The sequence below is a fragment of the Anopheles bellator genome, chromosome 2 (genome assembly GCF_943735745.2).
Source record: "Anopheles bellator chromosome 2, idAnoBellAS_SP24_06.2, whole genome shotgun sequence".
In the NCBI taxonomy this organism is placed as follows: domain Eukaryota; kingdom Metazoa; phylum Arthropoda; class Insecta; order Diptera; family Culicidae; genus Anopheles; species Anopheles bellator.
Window position 1 is genome coordinate 68695393 of NC_071286.1, and position 18071 is coordinate 68713463.

The following is an 18071-nucleotide window of genomic DNA, read 5'->3' on the forward strand; positions in this document are numbered from 1 at the left end:
CCTTCGGCCTCGCCTTGGAAAAGCATTTTCCACGCCGCACCCGATCGTATCAGCCCCCCCTGCCGGCCACATCGTAACACAGGGCAGGGCTTAACGAAAGGGGAAAAACGTCTTAAACACAAAAAGAAAATACTGATGGTTGTTCGCTCGCTCGCTCGCTCGCTGTCTCTGTTCCGCTTTCGATGCTTCACGGTCGGTCGGCAATGCAAATCGTTGCACCGGAGTGGACTGCTGCACTCCGAAGGGGCGCAGGGCCGCAGGGCCGCAGGGCAACAATTTATCGCCCCACCGGTGGGCTCGGATTTAGCATCTATCGCAAATTGATTAACTACTTTTATTTTATTCTTCGCTTAATTGGAGTCGGGTTTAAATTGGTTTCTCTCCTGTCGTTGCTCCTATTGCTGGGGCCGCTAATAATGTTCGATCACCGACACCTTTCCGCCACCGTCGCTCAGTAGGCGGGGGGCTTGGGCGAGTTTTTTTTTACATAACACTATCGAGGGCTAAAGAGAGAAAAGACAAACTGTGGCTATTTTCTGTGAACGCTGTAAATGCGGCGCCGTAAGATAAGTGCGCGAATTTATGTGCTGTGCAACCTGGTGCCAGGATCACCTTTGTCTCGAGTTTCTCCCCTCTTCCGGTGGGTGTTCGCTGTGTTTCGTTTTCCGCGCCATTACTACGGCGCTAGTTCCGCTTCCGATTCGTTTGTATAATTTTGTAAAAGGCTTCCAAAAGAAGGTCTGGGGTTTCCGAATTGCTTGTGCGAACGCTTGGAGTTGTGGGGTTTGTGCGATTTCGTTAGTACGTTAACAGGCACGGTAATAAACACGGTACAAAACTCCCCAATTCTCTGCCAATTGGTTTTTAGCGCCATTTTGTTTGCTCCTTTTGTTTTCGTAAGTCTGTTCGATACAGTCAATTGAACGATTGATAAAACTACGGCACCCGAGAGTAATCAGTCAAAAGAATGCGCTCGTCGTCAGGAGTCGCGTCGAATCGATGATGATTGACGATTGATTGAGAGATAGCGATGGGGCGGCTGCTGACCAAGTGTTAATCATTGAAACCGGTGTCCCCACCGCCCAAACAAACCCACCAAACTCCGGGTCATCAGCCGCAAAATGGTGCACACGAAGCGAGGACGAGGACTGTTTACATTATTTACATAAATACGGAGCCACTTTCGGGGCGGGAGTTGGTTAAGTAAACGCTTACAGCTAACAAAGCGCAAGATAAAATGATACAACTAAAAGCGCGAGCCACTCTAGGGAACGCACTCGTCTCGGGTGCGACTGGGGGTTCCATCTTAAACTTAAGTAAAGCTCTAATTAATCGCCTTAACGCCTGTGAAAGCGTGTCCAACCCACCGCCGGGAATCTCGGAAACAACAACTACTGAACCAATGAATACCATCATCAGGCGTCACCGTTCGACCCGCTTCACAGCCGCGTCCCCGCCGCAGACACGGTATAGGGAAATGTACACGAAACAAGCGCAAAAAAGCCTGTGAAAGGAAGTGAGCGCTTCCGAACATAATCTTAACATAGTTTTGAACATAAAATGTACACATTCGTGGCGTCACCCGATTTCTGGGATGGTTTCGATTTGTGACGGGCGCTTTTTTTTGGCAACATAAACACATTTATGATACATTCGATACGCAACGTTAGGGGGAACTCGTGCGCTTTCGGGGCTGGCCATTGGCGTTGGCCCCACCGTTTGGTTATGTAGCTAGGCGCGTGCTGACCGTGGGTTAGTGTTCCATGATCCTACTTCCTTCACTATGCTACGGATGCGAAAAAACGGGACTCGCGTAATGGGCTGTTAATGTGGGGTAGTGTATGGGTGTTTGTGAGTGAATGGATGAATTTCATTTATTTAAATATTAATTATTATCGCGTTAGTATACGTTTTCCGCGCGTGACGGATTCTATGCTACACATCACCCACTAGCAGAACCCGCGGCACTTTCCGCGGATTCGTCAAAAGGGTGGCCAAATCTACGATCCGGCGTGCCCGCGGATTCGATTCCTTGTCCGCACAATTTGGTTCCCTTCAACTCGCGCTCTGTTGTAAGTGTGGGGCTCGGTATTGGCCTTGCGCTGGCTGGCTTCTCGATGGACCAACAGAAGCCGATCGCGGGTCCGGTGATAGTGTGGGGGTCTGGATACTATGATATGCCTACGGGATTAAAACCAAGCTGTCCGACCACCAACCGTGAAAGCGATCCTGCTCACGGCGTGGCCATCGTCACTCCACTCCTCGTCGATGCGATCTGCGCGTCCGATCGTGTCCGTGTTGTTTCAATCTTTCCCGTCAGCATCGTCCTTTAGCCCGGTCCATCGCCCCGTTTGCGTTGGTCCACCGAGAATCCATCAGCCGTTCAGCAGACCGTCTCCATCGGGACCCGGTTCGAGGTGGTGGTCGTCGTATTGTTCGTGCAGGTGTTGTTGGTGATCGATTCGCCCATCGATGGCAGACCGTGCGACGAGCTGGAGTGCTGCGGACCGTGCGTGGTGTTCGTGAACGATCGGCCAGTTTTCGAGTTCCACAAACGCTTCATGGCGGCCCAGACCTGCGAGACGGCCGGATGCAGGGAGAGACGGAAAAGACGAAAGCGTGGTTATAAATTCTGATTTCGCGGAGCCCAACCGGCGCTCATTATGGGCCCTCGGTGAGAAAAGGTGGCTGGCTCGGAACCGAACCATAAAGCCCCTTGCCAGTAGATGGTGTGGAAATTTAGGATAATGAATATGAATGGTCAGTCAGTGTGGCCACAGTGGTTTGGGCCGGAGGAGCCGAAACCTTTGGTCACGCGCCCGACACACGATCGCCGGGAAATTGGTTCCGGCTGAGCAGGGAGTGCATTCTGGTGTTTGTGTTGTCCCGATCCCCGACTGCACTGAGGTCGCCGTTTTTAGACTCTCGCTCTCTCCTTTCGACAGTGCGCTGTTATCGCCACAGTGTGCATGTAGGCAAATGAGCATAAAGCACAGCTGTGGCCTATTAATAATGGCCCCCAGGACCCACGCCGCCGGCCCGGGTAATGTAGGGAAAGGTTAATTTAGCGTCACCTGAAGGGTGGCACGGAGGGGGGAGGGCACCGAGGCCACCGTCTCGCATGACATGGTGCCAAATGAGATTTTGTGGTTTTTGGTCACCGGAAAAACAGGCTCCGCATCCCGGGGCCCGAACCGGAAACTAGTTTCTGCTGTGGTTAACTCTTGTTACAGTCGGTGATGTGGTGGTGGTAAGGGTGCGCCTGAAAGGTAGCAGCAGAACCGCGCCCATTGCCGACCGCATCGACCACAGAGAAGAAGCTATTTTTGCGAAACTCCAATTCGGCCCCGGCCAACGAGGTTACTCAAATTTAATTAAAGTCCTGGAGGTCAATTCCGTGCAATTTCCCAAAACAAAACCTTCGCCGTGAAATTAGTCGTCCAGCTCTGGCTCCGGATGTTGGTCAGTAAAAGAGGTGCCATGTTCATTAATCACTGGGAGGAAAACTGTGGGTCCAAACCTACTCGCGGCCAGGGCGCTCACTTCACAACGCACGGTAGAGGCTCCGAAGGCTTGCTTTCAGTGGGCTCCGGCTGCCGGCTGCGGGCGGCACCAGGCTCGGGAAGCGAAGCTCATGCGACTGGCAAAAAATCAAACATCGAAGACAGCCATCGATCAGTCGGTCCCGGGGTTGACCGGAGCCCGTTCTAGTCTAGCGCGGCGCAAATTGGATTGGCCGAAGGGAGCGCGCTTACCTGCGGTTGACATCCGACGACGATGAAGATGAAGACGCCCTGCAGCGCGTTGATCAGGTCGGTCACGATCCAGATGTAGTTCGGGCCGCCGACGGCCCACGAGATGACGTCCGCCACCCAGGTTACGCCCATGACGACGACCAGCTTCAGGCAGACGCGCCCGAGGGCGGCACTGTAAGAGGGAGAAGAAACCAAACCGCGGCTGAGCATACGGGGAGAGAGGGGTCGGTGGATCATTAAATCATGCCAGAAACGAAACATAACGCACACAAACGTACATACAAACAGTCCCGGAACATATGTGAAAGGACACCGGAAAGGGGGACAAACTACACACGATTCCTACCAGACACCAACCAGTCTACCACCAAGCAGACCAACGTCTACAGTCCTGTGTCCTCCCGGCCGCCCTGGACCACAGTATCAGTGGCTACGGCGATGATAAAAAGCTTATTCCCGGAGCACCCACAGCAGGGCGACGATGTACCGTTCCAGCGACCCAGACTCCCTACGGGTTCCGGGAGTGGTTTCCAGACCAGGCCCGGCACCTTTTTATTTTGGCACATGGGAGTCCCCAAGAGATGGCCGTTGGGGGTGCGGGACGACCATTCATTTCTCGTTGTGTTTTATTTTATTACCATTTTACTATTAGATTTATCACTCCGGGACACTACCGGACCGCGGACCGTGCGGTCCGCGGTAACCGACATGCGGCCGGAATGCGGAAAGGACTCCGAACTCCGGCCATGGGATAGCGATAAAGCATGGCCCCAAATGCGAACCAAGGGCTCGGGTATCGCGGTCCCCGAGTGCGGGCGAAAGAAATGTTGCAATAAATTCTACTAAAAGGAACAGATCCCGTAGATCGCTCTCTGTGACGCTGCGAGTTGGTGCCACACTCCAGGTGGTCTCTAGGCAGGGCCGCTTTTGGATCTTTTGCCGACGGTGCTCTAATCGATCGTGCCGCCATCGTGGACCACCCTTGGCCGGCCGGGGAAAAATTGCACGGAAATCCGGGCCGAGCCGGCCGAGATCCGCGGATACAAATTTGAGACCAACTTGTCAGCGTACCCCAGGGCTACGATCTTATCCGAGTCACTGGCGGCGCGAGAGAGAGAGAGAGAGAGTGCCGCCGCAAGATGGATTGGTGTCCGTGGGGGGAAAAGTGATCTCACTCTGCCTGTGTCTCCAACAACGGCGGTGACCGTTTCCCAGCTCCGGTGGCCAGTGCGGCAAACAGGTTTCTACGTCGGGTGGGAAAGCTAAGGTTTGCCATCGACTTGTCAAGTCACCGAGCGGACCACCAGAGTAATCGCCACTAAGTAGTGTCCCGTTTGCACGGCGCTTCGAGGGCCGACAACAAATCCGGGTGACAACAATCAAAATCTAATTGATGTCGATCGAAAATGTGACGACATTAAATTGAAACAACTCTCGGACAGGCTCTCGACTCCACGGCTACGGTGTTAATTTATTGCCAGGAAGAGCTGCTAGGATTCGACCACCGACCGGGGGGTCGGTCTATTGCTTCGCATTTCGCTGACAACGACGAGCTCGACGAGGGTGCCTGAAATCCGTGTCAAAATCGTTAGTCGCCCGTTCGTTCTCTGTCGTCCGGATCACGGTTCCGACCCGGCGTTGTGCCGTTTAGTCGACCGGCCCCCAATCGAGCGAGTTGGAAAATGTATCAAGTTCCCCCGGGGGAAAGCCGGGATTTTCTATTTTAAAATTGACAAACAGGCCGATGGGGCGATTGGAGAAACATTGTCAAGGGCCCTCGAAACGTGAGGCCCGAGGCCCTGGACACGGACCAATTGTTTCGCCTGGCTCCACTTGACGACCGGACGGAAATGCATCATCGCCAATCGAGGATCGTCCGGGTCCGGGCATTTTCGTGTGCCGGTCGCAACTGCAACTGCATACGGCCGCGGCGTCCATTATTTAGTTTCGTCCTAGTGAAAGAAGCGGACGATTTAATTCTAGTGTTGGTTTCTTCCGGAGCGCCGTCATCCGAGGTCCGAAGTCGTCGAGGACCTTCTTGAAATTAATTGAAAAACAGACCAAAGCATCGAACGGACGGAAGAAGGTTTTCCCGCAAAAACCTAGCCATTTTTCGACGTCCCTTTTTGGGTGAAAATGAAGGCGAAATTTATTTCCGCACTTTCGACGGAACCATTGAGGGCAATTCGCACCGGCGGAGCGGTGGACCCGGGACAAATGTTCTCCAATTTCCGGCAAGGAGGCGGCGTATCTGGAAGGCACACACTTGATTAAATAACAATTAATTTGGCCGAGTGACAGAGTAAAGCATTGCTCGGTGCCCCGGGTAATTGTAGCTAATTAAACAATTTCTCTTCAAGATTTATGCGACATCGTAACATGGTGCCGTCTCCCTCCCAAAAAAGGATACCACCCCATTTTACGAGCTCCGACCAAGGGCGGACGAAAAAATAAAACAACTATCGTACCCCTTTCCGGCCGATTCCGAAACGGCGGCAGGTAGGAAAAACTTCAAGGCATTTCCACCGCTTTTCAAGGAGCTTTTAATTATTTTCCACCCATTAGCCGCCGGAGCCGTGAGCACTTGGGCCAATAGTTTCCCTATAACTCCTAGGGCGAGGTTTTTCTTCATTCGGCCCGGTGACCATTCGGCTAGCTGTCAGTGCCGGAAATGAGGTTGAACGTGACGACGCCGATACTGGGCATCCTGTCGAACGGAAACGATGAAGTGCTGCTGCTGCTGCTGCTGCCGGGTGCCTCCGGTCCCGGTCCGGGTTTGTGGTACAAATTCGTTCCGAAATCGAAAACTGCTTTCGACAGGAAAACTTAAAATGTGCTGACCCATTTCGGGGCACTCGAGCTAGTGCCCGCGCCGCGGCGAGCGGTGGAAAAGGATTCCGAGCTGCTTCCGGTGGGCAGGAAAAACGAGTGATTTTCTGCCATTTTTTTCCCCCCTTTGGGCCAACGATATTTCACCACGCACCGGGGGCACAGCTCTGCTACTGCTTTTCTGCTGATCGAACGCTTTCGGTTCGGTTTCTCGTTCTTTTCCCGTCGGGAGGAAAATTGCAGGCGCTGGCGCCGCCGAGTTGTTGCGAGTGAAGTTTGCGAAAGTGATTTTCCCGGGCGCTGTCGCACAATTGGCTCGTTGGTTCGATCTATAATGGAATCTAATATTTGAACAACGCCACGACAAATTATGATCGTTTGAGCGGCGTTTGGTGCGGGGTGCAGGTGTGCAGGTCACCCGCAAGGAACCAAACCTGTTTTCCCGGACCACAATAAATTGGCGTCATTCGTATTGGTTTCCGGTGGTGGAAGAGGATTTTTCGAGGAACAATCGAGTTCCGTGTCGATTACCGTTTTTCCCGGGTCCCGTGACATCCCATAAATCCCATAATGGGTGGCATTAAATGGCGAATTGATACTAGTATTGAAGCGTACCGGGAAGCACTACAGGCGAAGGCGAAATCTATCCCAAATAAGTGGCGCGAGTCGTGTGTAGCGTAGTGTTAGACAGCGTTTGTGTTAGTTTCGTTTCTTAGCATTAGTTCGCAGCAACCGATCGTTAGTCACCTTCCTACTGTCTGCTCAACAATTAGCACAGTAAAGTAGCTGATCTTGCATTGTGTGGCTTTAGTGACAACGGAGCGAGAGAAAGGCAGGGAATAGAGAACTAAGCTTACCGTTCCGTGGTCGACTTGACGTCATCCCGCTTCCAGAGGCCACAGGTCAGCTGACGGGCGGTCGAAGCGAACAGCAGCAGATTGATGCCGAGCAGAATTCCGATCGGTCCGAAGAAGTAGGTCAGCATTTCCATGTCACCTGCGAACGAGACGAAGTGAGTGAGAGTGAGTGAGCGTTTGGTGGTGAGATGTGACGAGCATAAAATCCGTAAGGTTGATCGCTCCTCCGATCGGTGAGGCGATCGGCGCCATCTGAGCAGCAGCTGTATAAATATTGTCCACGGTTCAGGGGCGCGAGCATGAATCTGATGTAATCCTGATCCGCGCTGTCTTCGAATGCGTCAACAACATTTTTCACCGGTGGTGGCGCCGACTGGCAAGATGTTTGGTACCGCCACGTTAACCGTGTCGATTGATGACCCCGCAGATGCGCGTAATTAAATTAAAATTGTGGTTCATTTTAAACACACCTTTCGGGCCGCCATCTTTTTGACCGCCTTTCGGTGGGTCGATGTAACGGCGAAACATGCAAAAATTGGCCCCCATCTCGAAACCCAACACGATTCGAGCGACATTGTTGTAACCGACACAATGTGTGCCACAATGTCTCAGGCAGCAATAAACTTGCCATGTTTGCTCACTTCCGGCACCGGGCAACACGCGGAAGTAGCCCGGTGGATTAGATTTGTCCAATTCCGATTGCCGGTCTGTGTGTTGTGACAAAGTAAGCGATGAAAAGTTCGCCACGACCAATGTCGGTGTCGGCAACCGACCGACCGACGGAGCGAATCGGAAGAAGGAACAGACAGCAAATTCTCGTCCACATCCGCCCGCCAGAAAGTTGCCCACCAGTTCCGGTGGGAGGTGAGTGGTATGTTTTCTTTTTTCTTTTTCCCGTCTACCGTCGGTCGGTTGGGGTCTCGTTCCGAGTTGGGCGCGCGCTCAGTCACCGGCAGGATATCCTCTCCCGAATCTCACCCCAAACACTGTTAATTGATCGAAACACAGCGACAACAACGTTCGCCGCGCCGGGAACTACCGTTTCCTTCCGACCGGTGGGAAATGGTCCAACATTTACATTTTATCGGTAAAACGATGAAGAATTTTAAATTAACAACATCTCCAACGGGCCCGTTTCGCTTTCGCAAGTCCCCTTTTCGCGCTCGGACTTTTCTGGACGAACAGACCCGCGGGGAGACACGCTGGCCGCGTGCTTTCCCGGGAATGCACTTTCACGACCACTGCACCTGCCTCGCCACGGGTCGGGTATTTTGCGGAAATCGAAATTCTTCTCTCCGACTTCTCTGGTGGTTGCCACGGCACCAGACACAGGGCGGTAGGTGCGGGTAAGGAATGCCGTGGCCATCCCCCGAGCACCAGCATTCGTAAAACATATCGGATTTCTGCATACCGAGAAGAACCCGATGGGGGTTTTGGGGATGAGCATTACCCGGGAAACGTGAGCCCCAGCAACACATCTCCGGGTCCCGAGATAGTGTGTCGATTGGCCACGCACAGGCGGCAATTACAGTACAATGTATCGGGTTGGGGGGTTCACAGCGAACAACTTTCAAAATGTCGGACGAAATATCCACCACGCAACCCACGGCGAACGGGGCGAGCAAAAGGCGGTTGGCAACATTGTCTCGGACCGGGTTCCCTATCTGTTCCCTTCCGATAAGCAAACGCCCCATACATCAATATCAAGTTTAGTATCTACCACCTGCCTAGCATTATCGTGTCACTCAGCGGCGCACCGGCCACTGACTGGCCACTGGGCAGCCTGGCTCCGGGCCGCGAGTACGCCAAGATTCAAATCGAAGAATAATCGATCGGTCGCCGATCGCAGCGAAAGTGCGCATAACAAGTCGCCAGCGCGCGCCCAAAGCATAGCGATGTTCATCACCCGATCGGCCATTTCTCTATCCACCCAGTTGGGGGGTTGGACCGCCGTCGGGTGGGGTGGTGCGCAGAAATCTAAATCGGTTTCACGCCCTGGGCGCGCAAAAAGGCTCACCATCCAAGGGAACGCGAAACTTTCGCCATCCGAAGCGGGGTGGGGGTGCTAGGGGCTCCGACTCGGGGCGCCCCTCGGGAACGTATCGGATTGAGAACTATTCCCCCCCGGCACGCCGCACAACACACGCTGCGAGATTGATTGGAGTCCGATCCGATGGCGGGTGATGATTAATTCGAGATGCTGACCATCATCATCAAGGCATACGATCGCGTCCGGCGTAGACACATTGTGTGCCGAGTGTGCTTCTGCCGTCTCATCGATCATCGATCATTCGCCCGGATCAGCAGCTGTCAATCGGACCGGCCGGCCGGCCGTTCCATCTTTCTAACTCTCGGCGTCATTTTGACACCCCCCGGCCGCAAACCGGTGCCGGACGGACCAAGGCCGGAGGCTCAATTTTCGCACTCACTTCGGACGCCCGACTCCTCGAGAAGAAAACTCCAATCCCAGTTCAAGGCCTAACCCAAAACCTCCTGTATCATCCCACAGCCCAGTGCGGAATTAATCTTTTGATTGCCGAGCTGCGAGGCGTCGATCGGTACGTCCCCCGTGATTGGCGGCAATAAAGTTTGGCGCCGAGCCGACCAGGCTTCTCGAAATTCCGCGGGGCTCCGAAAATGAAAGCGAATCTTTTGGGCCGTCCCCCGGACCACTCCGATCGAGCTGATCGAGTGTTTTTAATGGAAAGTGTTAAACTCGGAGTCACGGGAATGCCAACACATACACAGGGGGCTCGAAAAACTGGTCAACCGGTCAGCCGACAGGATGATTGATTGGCCCCGCGGGTCGCGGCCCGGCGGAATGTGGAGCAGTCGGTCAGGACAGTCAGTTTGGGTGCGTGATCCCCGAGAATGGAGATCGACACTTCCGGATGGCGCCCTGGTTAGGATGCATTTATTATGCCCCATCCGGAGCCAGGTCGCCACCGGGAGCCGATTCTCGGGAATCGAGTTCTCACGTGACCGGACTCGAGCGGAAGACATCATTCCGGTGCCTGGACCCCGGTGTGGCAGGTTCCACACGATGATAATTTAATTAATGCTGCTTCGCGTGGAATCCTAGCTAATGAGCTCCAGCACACGACGACCTTGGGACGCGAGCGCGCATCATAAACCTCGAGAAAGGTCCGATCGAAGCCCGCCATTTTGCTGGACGGGCACGCCGACAACAGTAAATCTTTGTGCGTAATTATCTCGTAACTCTCCAGCCTCCAGAGCGTTGCATCGGCCGCCGGCAGCTGGCCACTTGGTTCGAAAAGGTTTAATGATGCGAAAGCGAGAAGCCCTCCTTTGGTCCCAGAACGGATCGGCGCCGTGACCTAATTTCTGCACCGCACCTAAAAAGTAATCACCGAACTCTTATTACGCCGCGAAATGTGCGCCGTAATCCTGGCGGGCGGCGCAAACGAGGTGGCTTTCGGTGCGCAATTGCGTGCATTCCGCCGGTGGCACACCAAACGCCCTAATGACGGTCGCTGTTGATGGCACCTTTCCCGTCGAGACGACGACGAGATGACAGTTTCTCTCGTCGTTCGACGGGGGCACATCTTTTAGGCTCGGGCGAACAGCTTTCTAGGTTTGCCGAGCCACGGCCAAAAGTGACCCCAAAACAATCGCCACTTGGGACTCCTCGACAACTCGGCTCGGGGAAGCCCAATTGCGCTCAGCGGACGGAGTGACCGGAGCAATGAACGTAGTGGAAGGTTTGACGTAGCCTTTTACTACCGTTTGCGGACCTTCGATTAACGCCCGTTTAGTTTGGTCTCCATCGACAAACCTTTCACTTTTGGACACCATTTTTTGTGCGATGGTCAATAGAAAATTGAGTCTGGTCCAATCTGGGCTGTAGATGGTGCGGCGCCATGGATTAGAATGATTGAGGAACTGCGAAACGAAATTTATGATCCGATTGTTCCCCGGGTGGGGCGCTAAGCATTGAATGGTAAGGTCCTCCAATGGTCACCCGGCAGTCTCCTCTTTCAAACTACTCCATTCAGCGGGCCATTAGCAGGACCCGTTCTAGCGGTGGTCCCGTGGGGTCCGTTGGGTTCTTTCCAGAGGTATCTGCGAGGTCCGCTAGACAGTCCCTGTTTGATCTTGGCCGAACGGCTAGCCTGGCAGCTGGCGGTATTTGCTTATGCTACCACCAACCCGGCCGCCAGTGGTTGGTGTCGTCGCGGTCCTTGTCCACGATTGTCATATTTAGCTATTTATTTGCGGACGACTGACGCACAGACGCGGCGCTCAGTGCTTCAGCATCACGAACGACATGCCGTAAAGAATGTTTTATGTTGTACAACACAGACTCGGCGGGGGAACCCGGGTCGGCTAGTCATCAGGATGCGGACGCACATGCCGGGAAGTGTTCGACAATGGTACAATACGTTTTGCCGCACGTTTCAATAGGCATATTTTCAATTAAACACACGCCCGTCGGCAGGACCTTTCGCGGGCGGAGCGGGTGCCGCCGCCGCCGCCTCCGGTGGAATGGTGTTCCAATAAATTACTCCGCCAGCCAGCGGGAACATTGTTTAACATAAGGTGTGCGCGAAATCGGCACGGAACCGGTTATGGTTCCGCGGGACTTCCGCGACAAGTATTGCAATTGTACAGCAAAAATGAAACGCCTTGCGGGTGGCCATGTCTTGCGTGGGTTATGCTGCCGAAGGTGGATAGACCAAACGCTTAGCTAGAACGTTGAGCATCGAAAGGTCAGTGTTGGGGTTGGGCCGCAAGCAGGGTTATTAATTACGAGTCTAATTGAATCAAACGGCAACTTCGGTACACGCGCATTACGCGCTCCACAGAGAGTCCGTCCGCCCGTGTCTGTGCCCATTTGTTTCAAAAGAACCCGGTTCCCCGGTGGGGGGGATCCGGGAGTGTGGCCCAGGATGTGCACAATGTTGCGCGTCAGCAAACAATGCCAGCGTGATGAGTTATGGTATGGTCTCGATACGTGGAATGTGTGTTTGGTTTTAGCAGTTCCGCCACAGGTGCGTTCCTTCGCCGTCAGATACATTCCACACCCACCCCGCCACCCTCCCCGGTGCCCGGTGTTAATCAAACTCTACATTCCGCAACGTTCGTCCTGGGAGCATCTTCTCGCCGGCTAAACCTAAGACGTTTTGCATCCCCCCGACTGGGGGAGTGGTTTCGCCAGGGACACCAGCGACGACATAGTGGATTGAATTTATCTGATTTGCGGCCACGATTGTGAGGACGAGAGCCGTGCGAGCACTGCAGCCGATCCCGTGGAGCCGTTATTCATGAGCCACCGAGACGCCGTTGATAGCTCTCAGAGGGCAACCTCGGTTGATAAGAATTAACTCGTGGCCGGACTGGTCGGGTTGGAAGTGCCCAGGGGTGGAGTTTGTTGTTCCCCAGAACAATACACGCTAGTGGTGGGTGAAAAACTTTCCATTCCGTGGCCGCAGGTTTGTGTATTGGTGTCTAAACGAAGGAAAATTTATGGGCCAAACTGTGGCCCGTCCATAAATCAAGCCACCGCCGCCGGACCGAGGTTTTTGCATTTTTTTCGGCCCCCGAACGTGCCTCTGAGGCGTATAGACGCATGGGTCGTGGCCCTGTTTTTGTGAACCAACGTCTACCCAAAGGAACCTCATTTTGTACCGCCAGAATCTTCCACCGCCGGACGAGACCTTTCGAATGGTCACGCAAAAAATCGACGTAAAACAGACGAGGAGAGCCCAACAACGAGCAACGGTACCCACCGCACGGAGCCAATTAAAAGTCCGCGAGAGGGTAAGGCACCTCACCACCGCGGGCAAACCGATCTTTGAGGTCTCCAAAGTTCGTGGAAATGACAGCAGAAGCCTAAAAAAAAGCAAGTTGAACCGGTGGAACGACAACAGATACCCTGAGGCGGCGGCGGCGGCAAGAAGTCGCGACTTGAAATGTGCGACTTTCAGCTGGGCAGATAAATGAAATGGCTATCTTCATTACCGATTCGCAAACATTACTCGTCGCCGCCGCCACGCCGTGCCTGGGGGGGCATTTTTGAAGAGGCGACCGACAGGACGACAGGTGGCACACTTCTGTGTGGCCACGGTGAGGACGACCAGCGAAAGGTTCCCGTTCCTGGACGATTACTTTGTGGCATGCTTCATTCACGCGACGCGACAGCAGCCAGCGCAAGATCCAGAGGGATAAGCAAATTTGAAGAAGGGACACGGCGCCTTAACCTCTTGTTTAAACATTGAAGCCCACTGGCCTCGATCATTGGCAATATTTTAATATTGGCAAGCAAGAGCATCCGAAGCATTCCGCAGCGCCTTCGTTCGCCGGGCGCCGATAAATGCTTTATGACTATTTATGCGCCGCGCGCTTTGAATAATTCAGCCACCGGGCGGCCACAGAGGATCGTCACTGATGCCGCTTGCGGTACGCCCGATTTATCATCCGCCATATAAACCGCGCGGCATTACTTATGAATCACGGCCATGAATACATTTCTATTTTTAATGTGCACAGCATCACTTGCGTCGCCTCGGCGGCCGTTTTCAATTCTAAAAACCTCCGCCCCGCGACCTATGATTCTTGGCTAGACGGTCCAACGAAGAAAAAAAAAAATCCCCCACACACGATTGCGTTTATGTAGTCTTTCGCGCGCACTATCTCGCGCGCGCGCGCCTGGCGGGAACCACGCCAGTCCTCTAGTCCGAGTCCGGGTTCGATGCCGGTTTTTTTTTCTCTGTATCTCCCCTCTGTGCTCATCCGACGCTGTGATTGACAGCTTTACTGCGCGGATTGGTGTCAAATATGCTCGGCGCGCCTATCAGCTTGCCGCGCCGGAGCTTAGGTCGGAAGACTTGAGCATGAGCATTAGCGCACCACAATCCGGCCGGACAGATTTTCACTTTTCGCACATTGTTGGGCGATTCTCTGACTCTTACACTTCTGAGTCCTCTGGCTGAACCGTGTGGCTTGGGGCAACATCCTCTTCCGGGTCCATTAGCCCCGCACGGTCGAGTTTCTTTCCTTTTTTTCGGGCACGAGAAACAAAAAATGGGGTATTTTAACGAGACGACCACCATCAACCACCGGGGTGACCATCTTCACGGGGCCTCAAACACTTTCGCTTCATCTCCCCCCGGAGGGCAGGTCGCTTCTTCCGTCGATGGTCGTCGTTTAAATTTATTTAAACCTCACAATCGTTTAGAGAGGCTAATGATAATGACTTCCAGCGGAAAATTTATGATCAGAGATCACGGTTTAGTATGAAAGTTAAATCGTTTTACTAAACTTAGTGACAAAACACTTTTCTGCTTCTCCTTCCTTCGTGTTGAAGAACCTTATTGCCCTTATTCGGGGGCATTTGTTGGGTTCATTTGCAAACACATTGCCGGCATTGAAGCGCATCGTGCCCTGAAGCAGCCAGCAGCTTCGGTGAAACCTGCCAGTGACGGATGTTGCAAATTATGCACACGAGAAAACATGTTCCGTCGACGAATTTTCACAGCAGCAACAACCAGGCCAGACAAATTCCCGATCCCTCGGCTCGTTGCCGAAAACATAGTTTCGCTGGTAATGACGCCGAAAAGTAACATTTCGTAAAGAACAAGAACCACCAATACTTGACATTCGCCAAACGTGCGCATAATTGAGCCCGCGGCCGGATGTTGGTGGCCGAGCTGACAATTTGCACAACGGACGGAAAGGCTTCACCGAAACGGACCCCTTGCGGTATGTGCGACCCGCTGACTGCATGACCCATTTCCCACCGGGCCCATTACGGGCCCCTGTTTTAATCGCCCCGACCCGGGATCCGTCGGTCTGCGCATCATTCACTCACGCAAGACAAACCGGATGACAAACTGTCTTAAGTTTGGCCGAAATTCTTCTCTCTCCAGCGCAATTTGGGAGCTATTTTCGTTCTCCATTTCTGTTCCTTGAAATTCGTGCTTCGTTGCCGAAAGTCTTTTGTGTTCCGCGTGATGGGACTGTTTTTGCAGGCCGGCGGCTGTTAGTGATTTCTTTTCATTTTTTGTTTGAGCTTCCCCGATCCTTGGCATGATTTATAGTGGCTTCGGGGGGTTCTGCTGCTCCAATGACAAGGCATAAACAACGTTTGATGTCGAGATATGCGAGGCGAAGCGAAATGCTTCTTCAATCTAATTTAATCCACGAATCGCAGGTACGCGGTATTTTTCGGGAACGGGTTTTAATGTGCCGGAAACAAGCAATAAATGGTCGATTAAAGTATCGAGACCTTCTCCTACTTGGAAAAAGTCTCCCCCGTAGGTGGTCGTACTTTTCGGTTAATTTTGGGCGAAATTGAAAGCGCTACGTGAGACGGATCGTATAAAAACTGCGATTGAGATCACTATCGAGAAGGTTTTTTAGTCTAAAATTAGATTCGCTCGCCTGTCTTCTATTCCGCGCGCGAAAACTCCAAACGGTTATTGTTTCAATCGAATCGAATCCCAAGCCCCCCTTCCGATCGATCAGCTTTCCTTTGATCGCGTTTGATCGTAAGACCACGAAAGCAAAGGCCGCGCAAACAAACACACGACGCGATCCTGGCTGATCGCCGATCGGAAACGGAGCAAGTGATTGTCGGGTTCCGTCGGCCAAAACAAACAACGGAATGGACTCACGACACGACACACATGTGTCCGCGCGATTCGCTTCCTTTACCGGGGCAGGTGGAGCTTTTTGGGCAGCAAAAGTGGCGGAGGGAAGCGAAAGCGTTATGCTAGGGTGGCCCCAACGCGCCAGCATCACGAATCGGTGATAATCACTTATTAAACAGAGCGCGCAGTCGATTTCTCCGGAGCGCTGGGGGCCTTTCCGATGCAAATCAGACCGCATCGGAAACAGACATTGGCGGATTCCAACCACCCTCCGGTACGTCAGCAGCAGCCATCGTGATCGAAGATGCTAATTGGGCATCTCACACCAAAGCGCAAACTGAAACTCTTATCGCCGCCGTCGTCGTCTTGGATGCCCGGGCCCCCTTGGATCGCCACTGATTTATGAACCGTGCCGACGACCGAGCTTCCCGCTGGGTCAGCGGACACCCGCCAGCATAAACACAAGGGACCGCATGAGGCAAAACATGCCATTCCATCAGTGCCGGGGTGGGCCACCCGATCCACCCCAGGGGGTCCCTCTTGCTTTGGCCAATTTTTGAACACAACATGGATCACGGGGCCACCAAGCAAAACGATAGCTCGTGGGTGAGTGAGGTCTTAACCCACATTCCCGGCGGTTGGTACGGCACGGAGCGGTACGACGCGGATATGTGATAATCACGTATCGCCAAATGACCACCGATCGATAACCGATCGGGCTCGACGAAAGAAATCGACCCCGTAGGATTTCGTGGCCCTAACCTAAACCCAGGGCACCCAAAGGGGGCTGGGTGCTTCGAAACAATGGCATGATTGATTGTGATACGGTGTAACATTGCCTCTACCAATGCTCTGTGGGCCAATGTTGTTGATCACCGCACCGATTAACGTCGCGCTCGATCCGAGCGAGACATTCGATCATGATTCGGGTTATGTTGCGCACGCTGGAGGGTCGTTGGACAAGCACATAATCAGCATAACAGACCGTCGGGTCCATGGGCAAAACGGGATAGAACGTGGGGTGAATGCTCGTTTAGTGTCACACATTATCGTTAGGAAACTGACGGCTGGAGAATGATCATTGGGCTATGTTTCGAGTTGTTACGGCGCCAGATTGGGAGAGATTATCTTAAGAGCCTGCCGGGCGCTGAAGCACCGTAGGCGACGCCATCGACATGACTTCAAACGTCGTTAAGGGCGAGTCAGCAATTACACAAATTAACCCACGATTAGGTCACCGGAGCATCGCAGCGGATTGATTTATTGATAGGTGCACACGACGTAAATCACGCGTAATGCAGCATTAATGCGTCGGAGTATGCTATCGCCTAATAAATGCAAGCAATTTGTGCATCGTTGAAAATTAATTACTTCACTTCTTTTCTAGCGTCCCAACGGGACCCGCCTTCGGCAACCACGGGACCACTTCCGGTGCTCGGCGGGCAATCTTCGGTGCATCTCGACAGCGCTTTAATTTGGCCATAATGAAGGTGCTCAATTAACAATTATCATTATGCGTTAATCCGAGCCATAATCGTGGCCTTTCTCGCCCGCCAGTCGGTCGGCACGCGCCGGAAACTCCCGTGGACGGTGCGAAATCGCGCGAAAAGCGCACCGCACGGATCAGCGTGGAGTGTATCAGTTTTGCCAGAGCCGCTGAGCTGCACCTCGCACCCTCCTGCCCACGGCCAGTACCGCAATTCGCGCAATTATAATAATATTTCGGCCCCCCGAAGCGCGGGATGATCGATTCGAATGGGCGCAATGGTGGCGGAAGTAGTCGGCAGGTGATGAATAAATCATGATTAAATAATTTACTGCCAAACAAAAACAACCGAGGCCGGTGTTGAGCAATCTGACCAATCGCCAATACGCGGCCGACCCGTCGGAAGGAGTCTTTGTGATTGTATCCAGCTCTTCTGCGGGAGCCGTAATTACACGGACACTCGGCGGCCGGCTATCCGGAAACATGTAAGGGACCGTTCCGAGAGGGCCAGGACCAGGGCCGTCTGCTGTCT

General features: G+C 53.3%; 1 protein-coding gene across 2 annotated transcripts in view; it reads right to left on the reverse strand.

The window, feature by feature from the left end:
• Positions 1–1888: 1888 nt before the first annotated feature.
• Positions 1889–18071, reverse strand: part of LOC131209960 (probable G-protein coupled receptor Mth-like 1) — a 121028-nt gene continuing 104845 nt past the window's right edge. Inside the window, exons 5-7 of one of the 2 annotated variants that reach the window (XM_058203135.1) lie at positions 7442–7580; positions 3756–3927; positions 1889–2575 (exon numbers count right to left, since the gene is read on the reverse strand). In XM_058203135.1, coding sequence (XP_058059118.1) covers positions 2384–2575; positions 3756–3927; positions 7442–7580 — 503 coding nt within the window. In that variant the 3' untranslated portion in view covers positions 1889–2383. Of the gene's footprint in view, positions 2576–3755; positions 3958–7441; positions 7581–18071 lie in introns of both variants that reach the window. The other variant, XM_058203134.1, reaches the window with a different exon arrangement.